Raw genomic sequence first — 20,970 nt, 5'->3', positions numbered from 1 at the left:
CATTGTCTAGCTGTATCTGAGTATCTTCATCTGAGCCGTTGAACAGGTAGAACCCCACCCACTAAATGGGGCCCGGATATGATGACTTGGACTGCCCGTTTGAAAGTGATCCAACAGCTAGGTTGTCACTTGTCATCAAAAGCTAATCCTGCATACCATACCATGTACTCGCACACACATTCTTTTCTTTTGGTGTTTTTCTCTTTATTAATTTTTTATTTTCGAAAAAATTAATGCGTGTCTTGTTGTAATGGTTCAATGGGTAAATGAGTGTGTTCTTCTTCGTTGAGCTTCGAATGTTGTTTTTGGGTTTTTTTCAGAGACAACTCAAGTGCATGTGTTGGTGGTTTATTCCTGCGTCTCTGTCCCTCCCCAGGACCCCAACAGATGTTGTTGCGTTGCATTTGTTGCTTTATTTTTGGGTTGCACTTTTTAAACACTTTTTTTAAAAAACAAAAAAAGAAAAGGGGGGTTGTTTGGGGGTAAATAAATGGGATAAAATGATTCAAAGTTGGTGTGATTTTTCTTTTAAGAGAAATTTGGGATAAATTCACCTTTAAGAGATATTTGAGAAATTAAAGAGGCCGATCGACGGAGGTAAAAGGAAAGGAGACTTGAGGGACAACCTAGCCGAAATGCAAAGTTGATAAAGATAATTTATTGTAATAGAGACTTGCTTGACAAGAAATAGGAAGAAAAAAAAAAAAGTTGATTAATAAAGGTTTTATTTTACAAATGAGAATAATTTTAAAAAAATTTTGTACGATGCGTGAATAAGAGAGATGTCGTGGTTTGTCTTTTGACATGGAAAAGAGTTGTTCGTGGCGGTGTTCCGCGGAGGAGACGGTAGTGGCTTCAATGATCTTGAAAAACATTAGGGATTTATAATATGAAGAAAAAAAAAATTAGTGTTTTTGAGTTTTTTTTTCTTATATTTAGTGTTTTACGCTAATATGTTGTTCTCTCGTTGAGGATCACAAAGAACTTTATTTGTACAAAATTCCTATAAAAATTAGGGTTAAATACATTTTCAATATTTATGTTTTGCGCTATAATTAAATTGCTATTTTAGTTTTTTAAAAGGGTTAAATACTAAATACCATCTAAGGTTTCATAACTTTATTTTTTTTTTCCTTAGGATTTCATTTTTATCACGGGAGATCCTAATGGTTTTGATAATAGACCAAATTAGTCCTTCTATTAGTTAACCGTTAGTTGACTTAACGGAATTTCACATGGACCAATCAAATTTTGACACGTGGCACCCACTAAATTTTTTTTAAATTAAAAAAAAAAAAGAAAAAAAAAAATTGGGGGTGGCTCCATGGAGCCTAGGGGGTGGCCGAAACCACCCCCAATGAGTATTGGGGGTGGCTCCCATCTGGCCAGATGAGGGTGGCCAGGCCACCCCCATGGCCAAAGGGGGTGGCTCAAATGGCCAAGCCACCCCCAATTTTTTTTCTTTTTTTTTTTTTTTATAAAAAAAAAAATACATTTTTTTTTAAAAAAAAATTAAGTAGGTGCTATGTGTCAACATTTAATTGGTCCACATGAAATTTCGTTAAGTCAACTAATGGTTAACTGACAGAAAGACTAATTTGGTCTAGAGAATAACTTACATAGGAAGGTTGCACAAAAGTCACATTTTGTGCCACCAATAAGGAGCTGACACATCAGCTAATTTCGTTAGACTTATACTTCAAATAAAAACTCAACCACATTAGATTATACTCTAAAAAAAAAAAAAAATTAATTTTTTTTATTTAAAAAAAAAAACATATTTGAATCGGCCACCCCTCCCCCACATTGGGTGAAGTAGGCCATGCACAGGAGCCATGCGGGTGGCTAGTGCTGACCCTCCCGTGGCACAGGGGTGCCTGCAGCCCAGAGCCACCCATGGGCCATGGGGTGGTGCATACCCGACCCCGTGAGGGTGGCTCAGCCCAACTCCCATTGGCCTATGGGGTTGCTTGCGTGAGGAGGCCAGACCACATGGGAGTGGCAGCGGCCCTAGCCCATGGGGGGTGGTTGGTGACCCAGGTCCCAGCCAGCACAGGGGGTGGCTGCCCAGAATCCATCCCGTAGGCCATGGGGTGAAATGCACAGGTGCTTGAGCCACCGGGCCATGAAAGAGATGACATTACCCATGACTCTGAAGGCGTGGGCCGCGATGAGGGTTGGCCGCCCCGGAAATGCTTCCCAAGTAGGCAAATTAATTTTTTATTTTTTTAGAGTATAATATGGTGTAGTTGAAATTTTGTTTGAAATATAAGTCTAATGAAATTAGCTGATGTATCAACTTTTTATTAGTGGCACAAAATGTGACTTTTGTGCAACCTCCCTATATAAATTATTCTCTTTGGTCTATTATCAAAACTAGAGGGACCTTCTCTGATAAAAATGAAATCCTAGGAAAAAAAATAAAGTTATGAAAGTCCATGAGGGTATTTAGTATTTAACCCTTTTAAAAATGTCACAAATGTTACATAAGCAAATATATGGACTTAGTACTTCTGTCATGACTTCGTTAATTTTTTTAATGGAGCTCTACGTAACCCTTACACATGAAATGGTACCTATAGTTTTAAGGCAAAACATGACGTTAGATTAAAATAATATGTAACCCAAAAAATTAAAAAAATTAAAAATAAAAAAAACCCAAAAAAAATAAAAAAAGGAAAAAAAAAAAGGGATTTTTTTTGGCAGAATCCAAGGGTTTTTTTTTTTTTACAGTTTGTAAAGGCGATCTGGCTCGAAAGCAACCCCATCGTCGCCGTCGTCGGCAAATACGAAATCGTCGTCGCTTTCGAGATGAAATCCACCAACTCCGGGTATCATCTCTGTTTCTGTTTCTACAAGAATCATTTCATGGTTTTTTGATCTGCTAGCTAAGCCTAGGGTTAGGATTTTCTCTGTTATCGTGATTGTCATCATTGTGGTACAATCTTTTTTCTCTAGAAACCCAAGAAAAAGGGCTGTGTTAACTTGATATTTTTATGTGTTATATTTTAGGCTGATTCTGTTTTGCAGATTGACAATATTACAAAAGACACCAGCTATGCTAGCCTTTGCTGGGAAGGAGGAAGATGCCCCTTTCCTAGCAAAGAGGGTACAGGTTGAAATTGAAGAGTATGGGCGTCTCTATGATTTTCCGATTCCGATGATTTGCAGCTGAAGAAACCAGGTAGAAAAGCTTCAGAAATCTACAGGTTTCTGATTTTCTTCATGTTGATGATGGGCGTCTCTGTTATCGTGATTGTCATCGTTGTGGTACGGTTTAAAAATTTTTGGGTTGCATATTTTTTTTAAGGGAAAAATATTGAAAAGCTTCCCAAACTATTAGCCGTTTTCGATTTAGCCTCTTAATGTTTCAAAAATGATAAAGTAGCCACCCAAACTATCAAACTATTGCATTTTGGCCACTCCGTTAGTCAAAACCGTCAGTTTGGACGGAAACCGATGTCGTTTTGTTGGGGGCTACTTTATCACTTTCTGAACAATAGGAGGCTAAAATGAAAACGGCTGGTAGTTTGTGGGGCTTTTTTATATTTTTGCTCAATTTTTTTTTTTTCATAAAAGGGCATTATAGTAACTTACCCATAACAAAACGATGTCGTTTTGCAGTTTTTGTTCAAACTGACGGTTTTGATTAACGGAGTGGCCAAAATGCAATAATTTGATAGTGGGGGCTACTTTATCACTTTTAGAACATTAAAGAGCTAAATCGAAAACGACTAGTAATTTGGGGAGTTTTTTTATATTTTTCCCTTTTTTTAATCTGACACCCAAAAACACAGTTCCGTGCTACGTGTCGCCTTAAAACTACAAATACCGGTTCATGTGTAAAGGTTATGTGGAACTCCGTGAAAAAAACTAACGGAATCATGACGAAAGTACCAAGTGAGTCTATTTGCTTACGATAAATACTATTTGTGATATTTTTGAAAACTAAGGTGACTATTTGATTCCGGCGCAAAACACAAGTACTGAAAATGCATTTAACCAAAAAATTATTCTCTTTACAAATATTACTCTTACATTTTAAGTTATAAATTTGTTTCTTGTATTTTCAATTTCAACATATGAATCCTTGAATTTTGGAAGTTGGTGATAAATCAGCTTAATTTCTATTAAATTTAAAATCTAATTGCCACATCTTAAATACGTTTAAATGGCATGATTACCCTGTCTTTTCCTGACCCAAAATCGATCTCGACGATCATGGAGAACCATGTTGCACCATCATCCCTCCATGCCATGATTTGTTTAAACTTTAAACCCTAAACAATACCACCAATTAAGTTCAAAAATAAATCCAAAAGTCAACTATCAATTAAAACAATCTATCTTTCTGCAAATTACTCATTTGTAACAACAATGTTATTGCCGCACGAATTACACCCAAAATCATCAAAACCCTAAATATATATCATCAAACACATGCAGATTTGGATAAATTACAATATTATTGTGATAATTATCTTTGGTGGCTACTTTGAGAGTTGTACAACTTTGTCGTGAGTTAGGTTTCTATAAGGTGATTCTGGAGGGTGATGCCCTCCAAGTGGTGCTTGCACTGCGAACGGACGGAAGAAATTAGAGTCGTTATGAACATATTATCGAGAAGGCTCGCAAGGTATTAAATGACCTGCAAAATTGAAAGATTAATCATCTCAGACATCATTTAAATAGTGCAGCCCATTGTCTAGCAAATGAAGCCTTATCTCTTAGCGTGAAATATGGTATTATTGAAGATGTTTTCATTGTATTTATGATATCATCTTTGTTGAGCGTTATACCTTTTTTTTTTTTTTTTTTTTGACATGTCCGCACAAGAAGGGGATAGAGATTTGAACTAGTGACTTCTGTTTCATTAGGCATGATCCTAGCCGATTGAGCAACCTCTTGAGGGTCCATTGAGCGTTATGCTTAAGTTGATTTCTAACAATAGTTTCACTCATTTTCACAAAAAAAAAAAAAAGAGTAATGTTAGGGACCATTTTTTTTTATCTTCTTTTTATCCTCCTAAAGCTGATGTGCTTTTAAAATCATCATTAAATTTTAGATGAATTATATTTGAATTTTGATCTAATGATGATTTTAAAAGCTACATCAACTTTATGATGATAAAAAGATGGTCCCTAATATTACTAAAAAAAAAAAGGGTAATAATTTATTTGAGTAATGCTACGGACCATTTTTTTTATTCTCTTTTTATCCTCCTAAAGCTGATGTGGCTTTCAAAATCACCATTGGATCAAAATTCAAGTATGATTGATCTAAAATTTAATGGTGATTTTAAAAGCCATCAGCTTTAGGAGGAAAAAAAATTGGTCCCTAGCATTACTCAATTTATTGAGATAGTTTTTTTTTTATTTTTTATTTATTTTATATATATATATTTTTTATTTTTTTAAATTGAATAGGGAAAAGAGGCTACATGGAAGGTTCTTTACCACTCCTGATCCAAATGGAAGAAAGAATGGGAAATCTTGTAGATAGTTGATTTTAATAGGCTTTGATTTAAATTAAGGAGGATTTAAAGTTGTTAAATATTTTATTTATGGGCTAAGATGGATTATTGGATTTATATTTTGGTAATTGATTGCAATAAAACAGGAGTTGGCGTTAAAAGGCTTGTAATTTGGGCTAAAGTGGAAAATGGGCTAAGTGTTAATATTGGGTTAAGTAAGAAAGTGGGCCTTTGGCATTTAAATTTGGGAGGAATGATTAATGAGCCGAGAATTGGTGTTCAAGCCCAAGAGAAAGCCCACTTATTGGCAATAATGGGAAGTTGGAGTTTTTAAAAGCAAGCCAATTTTGATGATTTTTAAAGAGTTTAAGGAGGCATGCAAAATATGAGTTAGCGGCGAGGGGTTAAAGTGCAAAAGATAAAAGTCTTTTTTAATAATTGTTTGATTATATCTTGGCATGTAAAAGAAGTATTAAAACTTAAGGACCAAGTGACAAATTTCATAAAGTTTGACCAATGAGAAAGAGGGAATGGCTGGTTCTGATTGGTGGGTGATTTTTATATGGTTTCTTAGGTTTTAAAAAGAGAAGGAAAGAGAGCTTGTGCTCTCATTTGTTTGGCTATTTCAAAGAATAAAAAAAACAAATATTGAGTAAGAGAGAAATAGAAGATAAGGGAAGGGAGCTCACTTTAAGAAGAGTACTTGAGATTTAGCTAAACTGTAGTTAAAGGGTTAACATTTTAAGTCCTCTAAACTATCAATCATTTAAAAAACAACCATACAAACTAATATATGTGACACTTGAATACATAAAATTATAATTTTGTGTCAAAAAAGCCCCTCTGTTAGCGTTGGCCGTTAGAATGGATGCAAAAACCAAATTTGACCAAAATCTTTCGAAAATACTCACTTTGACCATTGAAAAACCAAATTTACCATTTATAATTGATAACCAATACAAAACTAAAATAAAAAGAAAAAAGAAAAAAGGAAGGGTATAAACAATGAGGTAAATTTCTCATCCATCCGACACAATTAGATACGTGAATTCTATGTAGATCTTCTATTATTTTCAATTTTTTACTGACTTCGTCATCAAAAGTATTTTCTGTTGGCTCACCTCGATAGGCCTCTGAACCCATTTTTTTTTTTAACCTAAGCTCTTGCAGCTGTAACTGTTCGAATTTCGGCTTCATCCAATGAATGTAATTTTGTGGATTAATGGGTTGTATGTTTTGTATTTGAGAGGCGTGACATTATCGAGCTCTATGGTACTATGTGATGATTATATGTAAATAGTGATTTATGACACCATATATTATGCCTATTTTGTTGACTAATGGTACCATGAAATTATGTTTGGGTGACTCTAGTGCTTTGGTGATGTTTTGGAAATGCAATGATTGCCAATTTTTTTTATTTTTTGTGGCATTCTTCGATCGCTCAATTTTTCTAGACAGATCAATTGTCCGATAAGATATGGATCGATTTGGGGCGTCACTATTAGTTTTGTTATAATAATCATTTGTTAATAGTTAATATTGTCCTCAAAGATAGTTCAATCCACTATGAATTAGTTACTAGTTTAAAAATAAACTTAATATATATATAAAAAAAAGTTGAATAATGCAATTTGGGAAGGGGACGTCTTCTTTTTAAAGAGACGACAAACAGATAATATTTAATTTTTGAAAGAAGGAATTAGTAACATATTTAAATCGTTGATAATAGAGAAAGCGACAATTTCACCAATGGGGCACAAAATATACACCACGGAGCGAGCTAGCAAGTATAGGATATAAATTAGGGTAATATTAACCTAACACAAAATTATTAAGGTAAAGTTGAGCGGTATATTTGTTTTATTAAATGGGTTAGACTAAGGTTGATCTACAAAATTTTATATTTATGTCTCAAAACGACATGATACAAATTAAAATCTAACACGCGACATTTAGAACTGTCAATTTTAAACCGACTCGGAATCTCAGGAAAAAAAGAATTTAACACAATTTATATAACTTTAAACTTTATAGAATACCTTAATACGACCCGACAGGCATAAAAGGTAAGATTTGAATAAGACAAATAAAAACAAAAACAAAAGTAGAAAACAAAAAGCTTGGGAAAACGGCATCGAAAAGTCAAAGAGACTCCGCGTTGGGTCTCCTTGCACAACGGCGTTTTTAGAGATCCAATAGCGAAGGAAGCAAAAATATAAAGATGTTGAGGTGAGTGGGAGTGATTGGATTCAAGCTGGTGATCATGGGATTCGATGGTTTTTTACCCATTTTTATAATTCCTCCCCACGTGCATGCCTTCAACTCTGCTCCTTAATCCTATAATAAATATCACTCTTCCACTGGACTCTGGATCCAATCACCCCACACTCTCTCCTTCCTTTCAGTTTCCATGCAACAACTGTAAAGGAGTAGAGTAGTTGCATATCTCTCTCTCTCTCTCTCTCTCTCTATATATATATATATATATATATATTTGTATATGTATATTTGATATACTTGTTGAAGCAACAGAGAAAGCAATACGCAGTGAAGATGGACAAATACGAGGTGGTGAAGGATTTGGGAGCTGGGAATTTCGGTGTGGCAAGACTGCTGAGGCACAAAGACACCAAGGAGCTCGTCGCCATGAAATACATCGAGCGTGGCCACAGGGTGGGTGTGTCGAGCTTTTCTGTTTGTTTCCCGAGAAAAAATGAGGAAAATAAGTATCACTAATTTGATTTTTGTTTACTTGCTTAAAGTTTGGTGTTGTTGGTTCCAGAGAGTGGAACATTAATTTTGAACTATTTTTAAGTCTAAGGCCCTGTTTGCTTTCCGGGGAAAAATGTAGGAAGGGCAAATTAAAAATTTTCATGATTTCGAGGATCCCAGAAATAGATATTCAAGTAAAACAAACCCAATTGTAATATTTGGTGCTTGAATTTGAGTTAACTCAGTCTTTTTCTTTTGTGCTCTCCATTTTCCCAGAAACCAAACAGAATTAAAAGGCTCCTCTATTCACATCACTTGTTCTTAATTATCTTACTTGCAGATTGATGAGAATGTGGCGAGAGAGATTATCAACCACAGATCGCTTCGGCACCCAAACATCATCCGTTTCAAGGAGGCTAGTTCTTTTTCTTTTCTTTTTTTTTTCCTTAGACACCAAGAATTTGGCTAAAAGGGATTTGAATACTGATGAAATTTTATTTTTTTGATGGGTGTTTAAATCTGCAGGTGGTTTTGACACCCACCCATTTGTCGATTGCGATGGAATATGCAGCGGGCGGAGAGCTCTTCGAACGAATCTGCAATGCCGGTAGATTCAGTGAAGATGAGGTTTTTTACTTTCTCTCTTTTTTCACTCGAATAAGCTCTCTTTCAATCACTTTTCTCTTGTTTAATTGAAATTATCTTCGTCGTTAATATGCTTTTATTTCTCTTTAATTGCCCAGGCCAGATATTTCTTTCAGCAGCTGATCTCTGGTGTCAATTATTGCCATTCAATGGTAACATCAAACTTAACACTCCTCTCCTTTTCTCTTTCTCTATCATTGAAATTATAATTATATTTAATTATGTTTTAATCTTATTTTGCAGCAAATATGCCATAGGGATTTGAAGCTTGAAAACACCCTTTTAGATGGAAGCCCTGCGCCACGGCTGAAAATTTGTGATTTTGGTTATTCTAAGGTGTGGAAATTAGATTCATATATTTATTTATTTTTATTTTTTGTAATATTTAGTAGTAATGGTATTCTGATTTCTGAACTTACTTCTTTTGGGTATGCTTTTTGATTGTGGTGTAGTCATCCCTGCTGCATTCAAGACCCAAATCCACAGTTGGAACTCCGGCGTATATTGCGCCGGAGGTTCTTTCCCGGCGAGAATATGATGGGAAGGTAAATTTGTAATTCACTTGTTTTGAGTGGAAATATTTTATAATTTTTCTCCAGTCTGTTCTTGGGATAAGGAAAATAATGTGGGGATGGCGATTGGCGCACTGAACTGATATGTCATATGAGGCATGGCAAGTTGGTCCCTCTCCATGCCGTCTCCTAGATGCTTACAAACTCATATTTTAGTATTGATATTTTTTAAGAAAATGATATTAATTCCTTTAGTGACATACTTTTATTTATTTATTTATTTCTTTGAGTTATCATTATTTGTTTAAATTTCAATTATGTTTTATTGTGTACAATAAATGCAATGATAAATGGAATTAGGGTAAGAGGTACAAAAACTGAAATGTAACTGTTGGCGTTGGTCAAAAGGTTTGGGACAGCAAAAAATGGATATTTGTCTCTATAAATATGAAAGAAAATATATATATATATATATATATATATATATATATATATATATATATATATATAGAAAACATATGACTATTGATACTATATAAAAAAGAAGTTGAATCAAAATTCTCATCCATTTTCTATCTCCCTTGTCCATTGCACTACAGTAGATGTCACCCCCATTTTCTTCCTTTCTCTCTCTCTCTCTTTCTCTTTTAATCTTATTTTCTTATTGAAATTACTTGGCTTTGTTAGGTGCATGAGGCTGGATGGATAGGGTGAGGGTATTATAAGTTTGATATTGGATGGGAATGAGGATTAATATCTTCTCCTGTTCTGAGTATGAAGCGGGTATGGGAAAGTCTTAAAGTTGTGGGGCAGGGAGGATCCACTTGAAATTACATTCAAGTGGTGCATCTTAACATGTCGTTTTGTTACTTCTATAAGGATGGATACCTTTGTTTAATGAGCATAAAGCATAGTCAGTGACATTATAGACATTCCATGTGGACCTATGGCTTGAGTTTTGAAGCCATGCTCTTTGGACTTTTATAAATTAACAACTACTAGAGCACTTGTTAAACCCACTAGTATTTGAGTGGCTGTTGAATGGTGGAGGTTTGCATCAGCTTCCACTGTGTGAGAACTTAGTTTTGTCATTGCTATACATGTGTGTGACTTTTTCCCTCCCACCTTTTGGGTGGAAAAGAGATGGGAACATATCTTTGTATTGTAGAAATATGATGAGGTAAATCTTAGATGGGTCATTCCTTCATGCATTACATGTCTTCCATTACTCATCATCTATGGCTGTTCATATTTTCGTGTTGGCTTGTAAAACTCAAGTGCTTTTGATACATTGGAAATTTTACTATACTGAACTTGGTCTGGAATGGCCTTTCTTCTTCGGTACATGGCACTAGCAACCGTCCTACATCGAGCATTTGGTTTACTACAAGTAGATCACCAATGCGAGTTTAAGGGGCAGTTGAAATTCCCTCTATCTGCATAATTAATCTCTTAAATTAATGGATCTTGTGCTTCTGGTCATGCTATTCAACAATAAAAAGCTTTTAAATTCATAAAACCATTTTTACATGTATCATAATACAAAAAGATTAACTGATCCATTTAATAGTATGCTTGCTAACATTACAACTATAAGTAGCTATAAACATTGGAGTAGCTGCAATTTGTTAATTTTAGAGATGATTATATCTATCCTTGCTTTTGTTTTAGTTGGCAGATGTATGGTCATGTGGAGTAACTCTCTATGTCATGCTGGTGGGTGCATACCCTTTTGAAGACCAAGATGACCCCAAGAATGTTAGGAAAACAATTCAAGTAAATATATTACTCTTCATATGTATAATTTTGAAAAAAAAAAGAGTTTTCCAATTTTTTCATTTACAAATCTTCTTCCTCGTTATCATTCTTCTGCAGAAAATAATGTCTGTTCAGTACAAGATCCCCGACTATGTACACATATCTCAAGATTGCAGACACCTACTGTCCCGCATATTTGTTGCAAATTCATCCAGGGTATGTATTCGTCTGAAGTTACTGAATTTTGTTCTGATCACTACAATTTGATTGCAATGTATTGCAGCTACTACGCGTGGTTAGCTTATGGATGTCATGAAAATAACACCTTTTTAGCCCTTTTCATCTCATTGGAACTTATTCTTAAATGAAGCCTCTAAAATTTTATTTTCCCTCTTCCTGGAAATTATTTAGGGCCATTATACGATTTACCACATTAATGAAAGGCGTATTAGGATAAATGGAAAGTTTGTCTTGGTTGGCTATGGTATGGTGGCTGCTTTGAATGATAGGGTAGACATGATAAAAAGACATGACATTAAACTCCCTGCCTTGGTCTAACTGTACAAATAGGTGGAGGAGGAATCTGTCTTGATTGACATTGGAAATGGCCAACTTTTCCCTTCCGTAAACATGAGTGCCTTTATTGGTAATGATTATCCTTTCACTCACTTTCCAGGAAACAATATAAGGGTTTAGTTAAGAGAAATTATTCATTTCCTTCTTTGGTCCTTCTCCCATCCTTTTACTTTTTAAAATCACTATTGAATCTTGGGTCCATGTGGGTTACACATGTGAACCCCATAAATCCAATGGCAATTTTAAAAGTAGAAGGATGGGAGAAGTACCATAGGAGGATGTATAGTCTCGTTAGTTAATATCTTGATGTCTTGCATTTTCAGTTGCTGGCAAGGTTCTTGGTTAGTACCCATATAACTAAGCTGTATCTTGCTTCTTTAATGGCGTATGATTCTCTGCTCCTTGTCATTGTACTATTCTAGAGGGTTTTAGTGTAACTAGCATAATCATTGTCCATACTATGGTTACAATAAATCTAGAGAATCCCAGTGTTTCTTTTCTAATTTATATTCTGTGTCTTACCTTTTAACATTGATTAAGATGCTTTGGCCTATTTGTAAATGCATTGTTCATTTCTGCTTTCTCTCTTCCTTCTTTTCAAATAACTCCTTTCTTTAAATATATAATTTCCCATTTTCTAATGCCATTTAGGAAAGAATACCTAATTTTCCATTCAAATTAGAATGAGCCTGCTAAACCCAAAAACTTTCAATAGAATGAGATGCCTCCTTTCAATTTTGTTGAATTGATAGTCAGGTCCTAGACATAAATACGACCAAGAACAGTTATTTAGAAAGGTTCAGAATCCCCAAATCTATAGAATGAGATGCCTACTCTCTGAGGGGGAAGGTTGGTAAAGGACATATGTTATAGCTGAAAATTGTGCTAGCATCATCAACGTGAAGACAATCAATGATGAGTTTTCTGGAAACATAAATAAGAAAGGAATTTCATCAAATTTGTTGAGGACATAGCTTTTCCTTTCTATAAGTAATTTCTATTGATGTGTCAAGGCAAGATAGTTTCATTCGTAAAGTTCTAGTCATGTGGTTTCATTGGTAAAGCGTCCATATTAGTTCTTTCAAAATTTAAGATAGTATCCACATCAGGCCTAGTTCCCCTGTTTCAGATAATTCGGCTCTATTCTCCAATCCCCTTTGAGATACTTGATCATGAACAAGTGTCAGGAATTGGATTAGATTTCTTTGATTAAAGTAAAAAATTATCTGGGGAAAATCCCATATAGACCTCTTTTAAAAGCTCTTGATGGGAGAAACAAATTCTTTAGATTTTGTGAGCTTTCCAAAACAACTTCTTACTAATCAGTAATATAATTTTTAACTTCAAGTCTAAAGTGGACATTTCCCTAATGGTGAAAGCACTTATTTCATTGTGTTTTTTCACTACTTGATTCTCTTTGTATGAATCTATTTGTTACTGTTTGTGTAACTTAATTTTGGGAACGACCTACTAGAGTAACCTAAATCACCCCTTAATTGGCTTTTCATTTATCTGTTGAGCCATTTGCTTGTGCTTTACAGTTCAAAAATTCTCTATCAAATCCTGTCACATTTCATTCTTGAGAGAGAAGGAGAGGGGCGACCACAGATGACTTGTGTCAGAAACTTAAAACCGATTCCAACCTCCGAACTGACACCTGTTGGAAGTCAACAGGTTGGGTCTGGACCAGGTCAAAATTTTGGAAGAACAAGGACTTGAACACCCCTAAACATTTTTGATTTGTTGCTGAAACTATGAGACTGCCTTTCTTAGCCCCACTGAAAAAGAAGTAAAAAAGGAAAGAAATAGAAAGAAAAAGGAAAAGAGAGACTGACTTTTACTATTCCCATGTTTGGACCCCAACATTATATGATCCAAAGTGAGGGCATATTGTATATGATATTAATTGAAGGTCGTATCATAGGATCATAATTTTGTTATGGATAAGATATGTTGAGATAGGCTAGGAGTTGTTTTAAGATTAGTTTTATCACTTAGGATTAAGGTTAGTTTTATTATTAGGTTTATCATTTGTTTGAGTTTATATCGTTATCTGTTTGTAAGTCTATTTAAAGACTGTTTAATGTTAATTAAAATCATTTAGAGAATTTGATTTCCAAAACTCACTTTTAGAGGAAGCCCAGGTTCCTTCTAAGAACCTACCAGAATTTATCTTTGTTTTGCAGTTGATATTCAGGTTCATATTCCCATTTTTGGCCCTTTTGCATCCCTTATAACACCACAACTGCATGGGCTAGTGCTCAGCAATAGTGATTAAACATTTCCGAGTATGATCTCTTTTATTAGGGTTGATCCTTCAAGCTCCAGTCCAGACTAGGTCTACTGAAATGGTGTTTGTTGAGAGAATTTCCTGAAGAGTCCTATAAGAACCTGTTGATAATGTTAGACACCACGTCAACTCCAAGACTAAGCTTCTAGGTTTGGGTCCAATCATATATATCAACTACTCACTTCCTTAGAATTAATTCCACTTTACATATGAGCCTCTAAAACATCGACCTAACTCCATGTGATTCCGTCACAAATTTTAGAGTATCACGCATACAGTACTGGCACCAAATGGAATAGTGACCAAACGCAACTCGCTCCAATAGTCACCAACATTCTCAAGACCAAGATACTTTGCCCAAGCTGAACGATCAGCTCCAATACATATTTGCTGAAGGAGAGAGATGCCTAGAGAGTTTTCGTAGTCTGTTGATATACATGTTAGACACAACCTCAACCCAAAAAATTAAGCTGTTAGGTTTAGGTCCAATTCTGTATGATAGCTACTGATTTTGTTTGCTTCTCCTTGGTGCTGGATTCAACGTTCATGTACACTCACAATAGAAGGCTTCTCTTGGTTCAGTTTGTCACAATCCGCCGCAAAGGCAGAATGGCTCAGCTTTGCTTGTTGAACGTCGTACCCTTATAATAATATATATTCTAGAAGCTGTTTCTCTGAATATTCTGTTATCTCTCCCAATTTAGTTATAATGATTTTGAAACAATTCATAGAGTTGAAATCACATGCCGCTTCTGGGGCTGCTATATGTTCGCTTTAGTTGGCATACTATGGGGATACAAGTTATTCAAAGGGCTCTACTCCATCTTTGACAGTATAAAAACTGAGAAGTCCTTTTTTTTTTTTTGGTTTCTTTTATTTTTATTTATTTTTAAATTTTTCTGGGCAACATCTGAAGACCCTTTAAAGTTGATGGAACATTTTCCATTTACATTTTGGAGGCTTCAGGACTTATTATTGATACTTTCTGATAGATTCAAGCAACAATAAAAAAAAATAGAAATAAAAATGAAAAAAAGAAGGATACTTTCTGATGGAACATGCCAACCATATAGTGTTCCATATCTGGTTTGCTGACCACTGATAGAGTGTCTAATCTGAAATGGGGACTTATGGTGTGACTTTTACTTTATGCTTACATATTGAGTAGCTTAATCTAATTAGTAAAAAAAGTATGTCTAGTAACACAATACTCTTTTGAGGCATAGCTAAGATTAGCTAAGAACTTTTCCTTGTTTCTTTGTTGCTTTTTGTGGAAACCTACTTGGATTGAGAGGATGATTTTACTCTGTGGTTGTGAGTTTGTTATGTGGATTACTCAGTTAAAATGTTTTTATCAAGGATATTATATCTATCATAATAAAGTAACTAGACTCAATAATGTTGAGTACTAGAATGTCTAGCACTGTGCTGAGGTGGTTTCCAATGCGATGTTGGTTTTGCAGAGAATTACAATCAAAGATATCAAGAACCATCCATGGTTTGTAAAGAACATGCCAAGGGAGCTAACAGAGTCTGCTCAAGCTATCTATTACCAGAGAGACAATCCAAGCTTTTCTCTTCAAAGCGAGGATGAGATAATGAAAATTGTAGGGGAGGCGAGAAACCCACCTCCAGCATCTAAGTCTATCAGCGGCTTTGGCTGGGGAACAGGAGATGAGGAAGACATTGGAGACATAGATGCAGAGGTGGAGGAAGAAGACGACGAGGAAGATGAGTATGACAAGAGGGTCAAAGAAGTTCATGCAAGTGGAGAATTTCGAATCAGTTAAGCAGTATCTATCATCCTTTATCTGATAATCGGATAGGTAAAGCGTTTAATGTTGTGACATTAGGATTTACCAATTTGTGTGCATAATGTTTAATAAGTTGATGCCACAATCTCAAAAAATAGCGGATTCTGAAGTAGTACATCGCATGTTTGAATTGCTTGTAATCTAATGTTTGTACTATGCTACAACCTCAAAAAATAGTGGATTCTTAACTTGGAATAAACATGATTAATGTTGTTAATTATAGTCCTGACTAGAAAAGGTACAATTATAATATCTTACTAATCCATTAAACAAATTAACAACTGCACAATTATTGAACTTGTTTAATCAAATAAAAGAATTGCAATCATCTGTTAATTCTTACTTTCTGCATCTCTGGTTATCTCTTGTTCAGAAAATTTCTCAAAATCTTTTCTACTTTCCTTGCTGCCTGGGGAGACCAATCCAATGATTATTGGTCTTGAATTTGGATGTTCAATCTTCTGAGCCAAATAGAATGAAGAGTCATGTGGAAAACATCGAATCTCTTAGGAGGTGCATTCACCAGAAAATGTCTTTGAACTTGTTTTACTCTCCTGTACAGCCTCAAGTACTGTCTTTGAGATATACCCATCAAAATTGTTTTGATATTTGGTATGTCCTTCACATCTACTTGCACAGAAAATGCCTTCCAGTTTAGAACGTCGCTAAAAGGCGGCACATAGCCAGCAGAAATCAACACAGGCACACACTCAGCATAGATTGCCTCCACAACTCTTGGACTTGCTACTTCATACCCACTAGGGCACAAGCAGAACCTGCTCTTCCTCAACATTGAGTAATAAGATACTTTAGGAGGAAGTTGATCATAAACCTGCACATCTTGGTCTTTGTTTTTCCATTGCTCTAGAAGTAGGTACCTAATGTGGCCGTGTAAACGGCCAGCAAAGAAAGCAAGAACAGATCGGCGAGAAGGCGATAGACCGCCAACCAACCCTGTGGTTTTGCCTGTCAGAAGATTAATTTCCGGCAGGGATGCATCCTTGGAAGGATTGAATCCTTCAGAAGTATTTGCATTGCACAGAACTCTTATGGACCTGTGGAATAAATGTGGAACAAAGGATGACACCCTCGGCCCCTGTAGATATTCCAAAAGACAGGATTTTAATACATTAAGAGCTTTGGCAAATTCCAACAGAACAAGTTATTCCAAAAGAAGATAAGATAAGATTTCTTTTGGAAAAAAACAACTTCTAGCAATTCCAACAGAGCAAGTCATTCCAAATGATGGGACAACTTTGGGTCAACCAAAATTGATTGGAATTTCTAGCAATTTGGTGCCCAGCAGCAATTATGAGAAAGTTCGTATAGTTAGTATAGAACTCACCTGCCCAAATAGATGGTTGGCCAGCCTAAAAGTTAGTAAGTTAGTTGGACAAGTGAGTCTCATATGAGTGAGCTCTCTCACAATTGTTGTCCAAATTACTAGTAACTTAGACAATAAATTGCTGAAGATCTGTAGTAGCTCAAAATTGCTAGAGATTTCAATCTCGATTCAAATTTTTTTTACAACACTTAGGCTAAATCCGAGTAGGAGAGCCTATATGAGACTCACCTGTCCGAATAGGTGGTTAGACAGCTTAAAATTTATTTGAACATATGGGTCCCATATTGCTGAAAATCTCAATTTTGATTTAAAATTTTAGTAGATTCTTCTATCCGTGCAAATTTTGAGTAATCCAAGAACTATTAATTATAATATATATGCATTTTAAATGACATTAATTTCTAAAATGACAACAAAAATGGGAACTTTTAATTTTTGTGGGTATATATGTGATTGTTTACCCAATCATGGCAAGAGAGCATGAAATGATCAGCCCCAAGACTTCGATTCCAAAAAGGATGTCTACGTGCGATGGCATCAATGTAATCGACCACAACACGTCGAATGGGATGAACGTCATAGGAGTCGGGCTCGTAGAGGTGGTGAACCATGGAGACCACACTGAATGGGAGGAAGAAGACGAGGGCATCTTCGGGATTTCTTGTGCGATAAATTCCTCCCTTCTCCATTTCACTGATGAACTTTCCCTCCGTGGAGTATATGCTCTTGCATGGTCCATCATGAAACAATGGGGCTTCTCCTTCCTCGTACACATAAACCTTCATCAGCCTCTCCATCTCTACATAACTCCTACAATATTTATATATAGATTACAAAATGTCGATTTAATTACATTCAAAACAATGGGTTTATCAGGAAATTGAACGAGACAATTAATGTTAGAAGCCATCTCGATTCATATTCCTCTCCGAGCTGGCTTAGGTCAGCATATGTAGTTTTTTCAACGGTTTATATTTAATTTCAAGTTTTTCATGAAAAAGAGGGAGAAAGTTAAATTAAACCTGGACCATTGAAAAAGCTATAGAGTATGTGCTATGGTTTTTTTTTACAGCACCAAAATCAAATTCATTTCTCAAAAGGATCCTCTCCTACATTATTAACTTTTGAGTAATGAAACTCCTCGCATTTATTTATCGCACTTATTTTACACTGGTTGACGTAGTGTATTTTAAGTAACTTTTGCTTTGTTGTTTTATTTTTTAAGTAGCTGACATAGGAAATTACTTAAAATACGCCAAGTCAATTAGTGTAAAATAAGTGTGAAGAGTATCACTACTCTTAGTACTTTTTTTTTTTTTTTTTTTTTTTTTTTTTTGTCTCAAGTTAATTGAAATGGAGAGAATCCATTTCATGGTTCATTTTGTTTTGATGCATTTAATGATATGGCACCATGTACACCATTTAAAATTTTTAAATAAGATGACAATATATTCACCATGTGACTACTACATATACATATACACTTTTAGATACATAAAATCTAATCTAGACCATAAAATGAATCTTCTCCGTTTCACCTCATCTTACGCAAGAATAAATGTCCAAACACAATATTCCAAACTTATATCCCTTGATGGAGACTAAAGAAGGCAAGGAATTGAGAAAGAAAATACCTGTGGAAAGCATTGGGATTCTTATATATTGGTCCCTGAGGAACATATTCTTCTGGATCTTCACTAGTTGTTGTGAAATTTCTCACTTCACCAGCTTCTCTTATATAAAACCTGGCCTTACCCAAACTCGCTTCAATTCTCTTCAACCTGCTGCTTCCCTTAGAAGTCTCAAATCCTTCATTAAACCCTTCATGCTTCAATATATACAACAAAAAAGAAACAAAATATTAGTAACATAAGAAAGGGAATAAAATCGAGTTTGAACCGTTAAATTATTATTATTATTATTATTTTACGGCACCTAAACCAAATCCGATACCTACAATGAGGGGAGGTGATGCTTCTCTGGGCTTTGCAGAACCAAGTGGAGCAGGAGCTTCTGCAGAAATATTAAAAGCAGATGTTGGTGCTTCAGACCCTTCATTGTGTTGTGAATAAGAAGTAAATGGAGCAGATAAGGGAGCTGCTGCTGCTGCTGCTTCAAGCAACCCAGAAGTGATTTGCTTGGAGAAAGGTGGAGAAGAGAAAGAGAAGAAACCAAAAAGAAGAAGAAAGAAAGGTATAATCACAAGCAAGAGAACCAAAAATGAAGAAGAAGAAGAACAACAAAATGGGTTGCTAGAATGTCTCATCTCTTCCACAAGTGTCTACCAATATGCCCACCACCACACTTAACACTATCCAGAATTTTAGTGCGTGAATATTGAGAGAGAGAGAGAGAGAGAGAGAGAGAGAATAGCTTTGGTTACTTGAAAGCTACTTATTCCTTGCTGCGCAAGCACATGATCAGTCTTATTCTTGGTGAGGGCAACATAAGAGTATAGGGCCAAAAAGGGGGTTGTGTTGTTTTGCTACTTGATTCTCTTCTGACTTCCATAAATCTTGTGTGGGTCCTCCTCTTTATTAATGGATATTATCATTTTCCTTTGTCTTTTTTGGCCTATCAAGAGACTGGGGAATTAGAACAGGTGAATAGAGGTTTTTGGATGCAGCTATCCGGCCTATCCCCCCCTCTCTGATCTCCTCCCCCACCCCTTTTTATTAAATAATAATAATAATAATAATAAAAGAAATTGTGTCAACATCTCCTCGTGATTTTTTTTTTTTTTTTTTTTTTTTTTTGACATTGAGAATTTAGTTTTCAATTTAATTAAATAAATACAATTATGCCCTTAAATAAAAAATAAATAAATAAACTCAAAAATAAAAGATGACACATGACCATGGACAAAGTTTTCCTCCAAATTGGGTTGGAAGAAAAGTGAAATGTGTCTTTTAAACATGTGAGTTGCACATGTTCTTTTAATAGTAAAGACAAAGTTGAAATAAATTTTATTAAAAACTCATATTCATTTCACATGTTATTAAAAAAATAGACACATGTCACTTATAGATTAGGTTGAAGGAAATTTCTAAACCCAGTTTGGAGGAAAACTTTGTCCCACGACCATGGAGCGGGTTATTTTTTTATTTTTTTAATTTTTATTTTTTTTAAAATTTTTTATATGATGGGTATAATTTTTATTTTGTATCGTTTCTGTTATCTAATTGACCAAAAAAAAAAAAAAAAAAACTAAAACGAAAGTCTTAATTTATAAATATTGAAATCAATGATTCTTGTTTTATCAAATTGGAAACTTGGATCTCAATGTCAAAAAGCAAAAAAAACACTAGGAGTTTGTGACATTTTTTCCTTTTTTTTTTTGGGGGGGATCTATTTCAAGGCAAGTTGTCGGTGTTACTAGAGGAATTGTAGACTAGAAAAGGCTAATGAATATTAGAAGAAAACAAAGAAAAAAAACTAACAAACGAATTGTTAGTGAACCAAAAACGTAAAGTTCGTCGGGGCTCAATAAGTCAAGCATCAAACAAACATATCGATTACAATATTAGAGCATTATTAACAGCTTCATCGAATTTTACTCATCAAAATAATCATAAGTATATATTTTTTTTTATTTTAAAAGTTAAATACCAGATACCCCTCTGAGGTTTGATAACTTTATTTTTACTTTCTTGGAGTTTCATTTTTATCACAAGACCCCATTGGAGTTTTGATAAAGGACCAAGTTAGTCCATCCGTTAGTTGACCGTTAGGACTGACACGTGGACCAATCAGATGCTGACACGTGGCACCTATTTAATTTTTTTTAAAATTAAAAAAAAAAAAAAGAAAAAAAGAAAAGAAAAGAAAAGAAATTGGGGGCT

General features: G+C 34.9%; 2 protein-coding genes across 2 annotated transcripts; one reads left to right on the top strand and one right to left on the bottom strand.

Moving 5' to 3' along the window:
- The first annotated feature begins 7,603 nt into the window (after positions 1–7,603).
- Positions 7,604–16,005, top strand: LOC132165712 (serine/threonine-protein kinase SRK2A). The gene is made up of 9 exons (XM_059576380.1): positions 7,604–8,149; positions 8,529–8,603; positions 8,714–8,815; positions 8,932–8,985; positions 9,077–9,169; positions 9,286–9,378; positions 11,017–11,121; positions 11,221–11,319; positions 15,433–16,005. Exons 1-9 carry the CDS (start codon positions 8,030–8,032, stop codon positions 15,757–15,759), a joined length of 1,068 nt encoding a protein of 355 aa, XP_059432363.1. The 5' UTR covers positions 7,604–8,029; the 3' UTR covers positions 15,760–16,005.
- Positions 16,006–16,059: 54 nt separating this feature from the next.
- LOC132165711 (probable glycosyltransferase At5g03795) lies at positions 16,060–19,432 on the bottom strand. Its single transcript, XM_059576379.1, has 4 exons — positions 19,086–19,432; positions 18,763–18,956; positions 17,590–17,938; positions 16,060–16,879 (listed from the first exon to the last, which is right to left on the bottom strand). The coding sequence occupies exons 1-4, from the start codon at positions 19,392–19,394 to the stop codon at positions 16,214–16,216; spliced, it is 1,518 nt and encodes a 505-aa protein (XP_059432362.1). The 5' UTR covers positions 19,395–19,432; the 3' UTR covers positions 16,060–16,213.
- Positions 19,433–20,970: the final 1,538 nt, after the last annotated feature.

This window comes from Corylus avellana, chromosome ca11 (genome assembly GCF_901000735.1).
Source record: "Corylus avellana chromosome ca11, CavTom2PMs-1.0".
Classification (NCBI taxonomy): domain Eukaryota; kingdom Viridiplantae; phylum Streptophyta; class Magnoliopsida; order Fagales; family Betulaceae; genus Corylus; species Corylus avellana.
This window is presented reverse-complemented; position numbering and strand designations above follow the sequence as displayed.

What these genes read in the sequence shown, in the direction of transcription:
- LOC132165711 (XM_059576379.1), bottom strand. Translation starts at nt 19,394, where the DNA reads ATGAGACATTCTAGCAACCCATTTTGTTGTTCTTCTTCTTCTTCATTT. An exon ending in AAGCATCACCTCCCCTCATT is followed by an intron (nt 18,957 to 19,085) that starts GTAGGTATCGGA and finishes TATATATTGAAG; the next exon opens with CATGAAGGGTTTAATGAAGG. An exon ending in AATCCCAATGCTTTCCACAG is followed by an intron (nt 17,939 to 18,762) that starts GTATTTTCTTTC and finishes TAAATATTGTAG; the next exon opens with GAGTTATGTAGAGATGGAGA.
- LOC132165712 (XM_059576380.1), top strand. Translation starts at nt 8,030, where the DNA reads ATGGACAAATACGAGGTGGTGAAGGATTTGGGAGCTGGGAATTTCGGT. An exon ending in ACATCATCCGTTTCAAGGAG is followed by an intron (nt 8,604 to 8,713) that starts GCTAGTTCTTTT and finishes TTAAATCTGCAG; the next exon opens with GTGGTTTTGACACCCACCCA. An exon ending in TTGTTGCAAATTCATCCAGG is followed by an intron (nt 11,320 to 15,432) that starts GTATGTATTCGT and finishes TTGGTTTTGCAG; the next exon opens with AGAATTACAATCAAAGATAT.